The 2667-nt window shown below is 38.7% G+C and overlaps 1 protein-coding gene across 1 annotated transcript; it reads right to left on the minus strand.

Moving 5' to 3' along the window:
- Window positions 1-586: 586 nt before the first annotated feature.
- Window positions 587-1573, minus strand: LOC124508162 (olfactory receptor 4Q3). Its single transcript, XM_047074578.1, has one exon. It carries the CDS (start codon window positions 1532-1534, stop codon window positions 587-589), a length of 948 nt encoding a protein of 315 aa, XP_046930534.1. The 5' UTR covers window positions 1535-1573.
- Window positions 1574-2667: the final 1094 nt, after the last annotated feature.

Genomic DNA, 2667 nt, shown 5'->3' on the forward strand with positions numbered 1-2667 from the left:
TGGGATACCTTCTTTCATCTAAAGAGAATTTAAAAGTAAAATGAGGGGCCCCTGGTTGGCTCAGTGGGTTAAGTGTCCAACTTGATTTCAGCTCAGGTCATGATCTCACAGCTCCTGAGTTTGAGCCTTGCATCAGGTTCTGTGCTGACAGGGCAGAGCTTGCTTGAGATTCTCTCTCTCTCCCCCTCTCTATATGCCCCTCCCTTGCTCACACTCACTTTCTCTCTCTCAAAATAAATAAATACATAAACTTAAAAAAGGATTGTTTAAAAAATAAAATAAAAAATCAAAGTGAAATGACTTAAATAAAGACTAGTTATAGACAAAAGGATAGAAGAGTTGGACTTTCAAGGTGTCCTCTTGAGCCTAGTACTCAATTCCTGGGCCATTACACATTCCTGACTTCCCTATTTAATATTTAATGTCTGACAAAGTCACTATGCCTCAACAGCAATCAACAGCAATTATAATGTTTATGCTGGATTTTATACCAAAGTCATCAAATTGGTTTCATGCATGTACTCATGTACAGGATGAGTCAAGAATGTCCCAAGAAAGTTATGTTTTATAAATCACATCTTCCTGTTCATCCTTTAATATGGCAGAAGGATGCCACATGCTTTTTTCTCAGCTTCTTCATGACTGTCTTCATTTCAGCATTTCTGAGTGTGTAGATGAGAGGATTCAACATAGGTGTGATCACTGTGTAAAAGACAGAGAATACCTTATCCACGGAGAAGCTGCAGAAAGGCCTCAGGTAGATGAATACACATGGCACAAAGATCAGGCTGACCACTGTTAGGTGGGAGGCACAGGTAGAGAGTGCTTTGCTGTGGCCCTGACGGAAGCGAGTTCTCACAGTGATGAGGATGATGGCATAAGAGAATAGCAAGACCAAAAAGCAGACGAGGGATAACAGACCACTGTTTGAGACCATCAGCACCTCTACTACATATGTGTCCGTGCACGCTAGCTTGATGACCTGTGGGACATCACAGTAGAAGTTGTCCAGTTCAGTGGGACCACAGAAGGGCAGCTGTATGACCAGTGTGACCTGTGTGATAGAATGGATGAAACCCCCACACCAACAGGCAAAAACCAACTGAAAGCATAGCTGACGATTCATGACTGTCAAGTAGTGCAAAGGATTACATATGGCAACATACCTATCATAGGCCATGACTGTCAGCAGAAACATCTCACTGGCTCCCAGAAAGTGCAGGAAGTAGATCTGGGCCAAGCATCCTGAAAAAGAGATGATCTTGTCTTGCTGTAGGAAATCTCCTAACATCTTGGGCACGGTAACACAGCTCAAGCATAGGTCAATGAAGGACAGATGGCCCAAAAAATAGTACATAGGAGATTGGAGCAGGTGAGCATCAGCTCGCACTGTTACAATTATCAAGAGGTTTCCCAAAACAACAGTCATGTAAAAAAACAAAAATATTAAGAAGAGAAATAGCTGTAGCTCCCAAGAGGATGATAGGCCCAGAAGAACAAATTCTGTCACTTTAGAATCATTTCTTTTTTTCATCAAGTCAAGAATACCAAGTGACCTAGAGAAAGAAGAATTAAATTGGAAGAAGAAAGATTTAACTTAGACAAAAATTTATTATATATATATATATATATATAAGATTTGGGGTCTGGTGTTTATGGAATCATATTCCAAGATGAAAAACCTTTTTAAAAAAATTTTTTTAACATTTATTCATTCTTGAAAGACACAGCATGAGTGTGGGAGACACAAAGTGAGAGAAGGAGACACAGAATCCAAAGTAGGTTCCAGGCTCTGAGCTCAGCACAGAGCCCAAAGCCCAATGCGGGGCTCAAACTCATGCACAGTGAGATCATGACCCAAGCCACAGTTGGACGCTTAACCAACTGAGCCACCCAGGCGACCCCAACATGAAAAATCTTAAGCAATTTCTGTGAGGTAGGAAATATATATTCCTGTATAAATAGAACAAGAAATATATTCCTGTATAAATAGAACATTGCATTCGTTCCAACCCTTCATTCCTATAATGCTTTTAAGTTACATTTACAACAAACTAGGGAGGGAGAAAATTACCTGGGCATGAGGTGATGAGAACGTGAAAATCATTCCATTTTTGTAAGATACAAAACTATAGCCTTTAATGGCAAGAGTTCTGGAATGAAGTCTAGATCCAATGCCCAACTCAACCACTCACCAATTCAGTGACCTCAGGCAAGGTATCAAACCCAAGTTTCATTCTTTGTTTATTCAATCTAATATAGGCATAATAATATCTTCCAAGGTTGTTTTGAGAATCAAATATAATCTATGAATAAAATGCACTTAAATAAAAAATTACTTAACTCCCTAAAGGGGGGGAGTATTTCTTATTAATCTCTATACTTACACCACAATGCTTACTGTGTAATAATTTATCAAATTGAAGGAATAATGCTTTTAAGAGACTGTTAAAAACTGAGAACAAACTGAGGGTTGATGGGGGGTGGGAGGGAGGGGAGGGTGGGTGACGGGTATTGAGGAGGGCACCTTTTGGGATGAGCACTGGGTGTTGTATGGAAACCAATTTGTCAATAAATTTCATATATAAAAAAATAAAATAAAATAAAATAAAAAATAAAATAAAATAAAATAAAATAAAATAAAATAAAAACATGAAGGAATAATGC

This window comes from Lynx rufus, unplaced genomic scaffold (genome assembly GCF_022079265.1).
Source record: "Lynx rufus isolate CCGP_SWC_20201006 ecotype Redwood Valley unplaced genomic scaffold, mLynRuf1.p SCAF_13, whole genome shotgun sequence".
NCBI lineage: Eukaryota > Metazoa > Chordata > Mammalia > Carnivora > Felidae > Lynx > Lynx rufus.

What these genes read in the sequence shown, in the direction of transcription:
- LOC124508162 (XM_047074578.1), bottom strand. Translation starts at nt 1,534, where the DNA reads ATGAAAAAAAGAAATGATTCTAAAGTGACAGAATTTGTTCTTCTGGGC.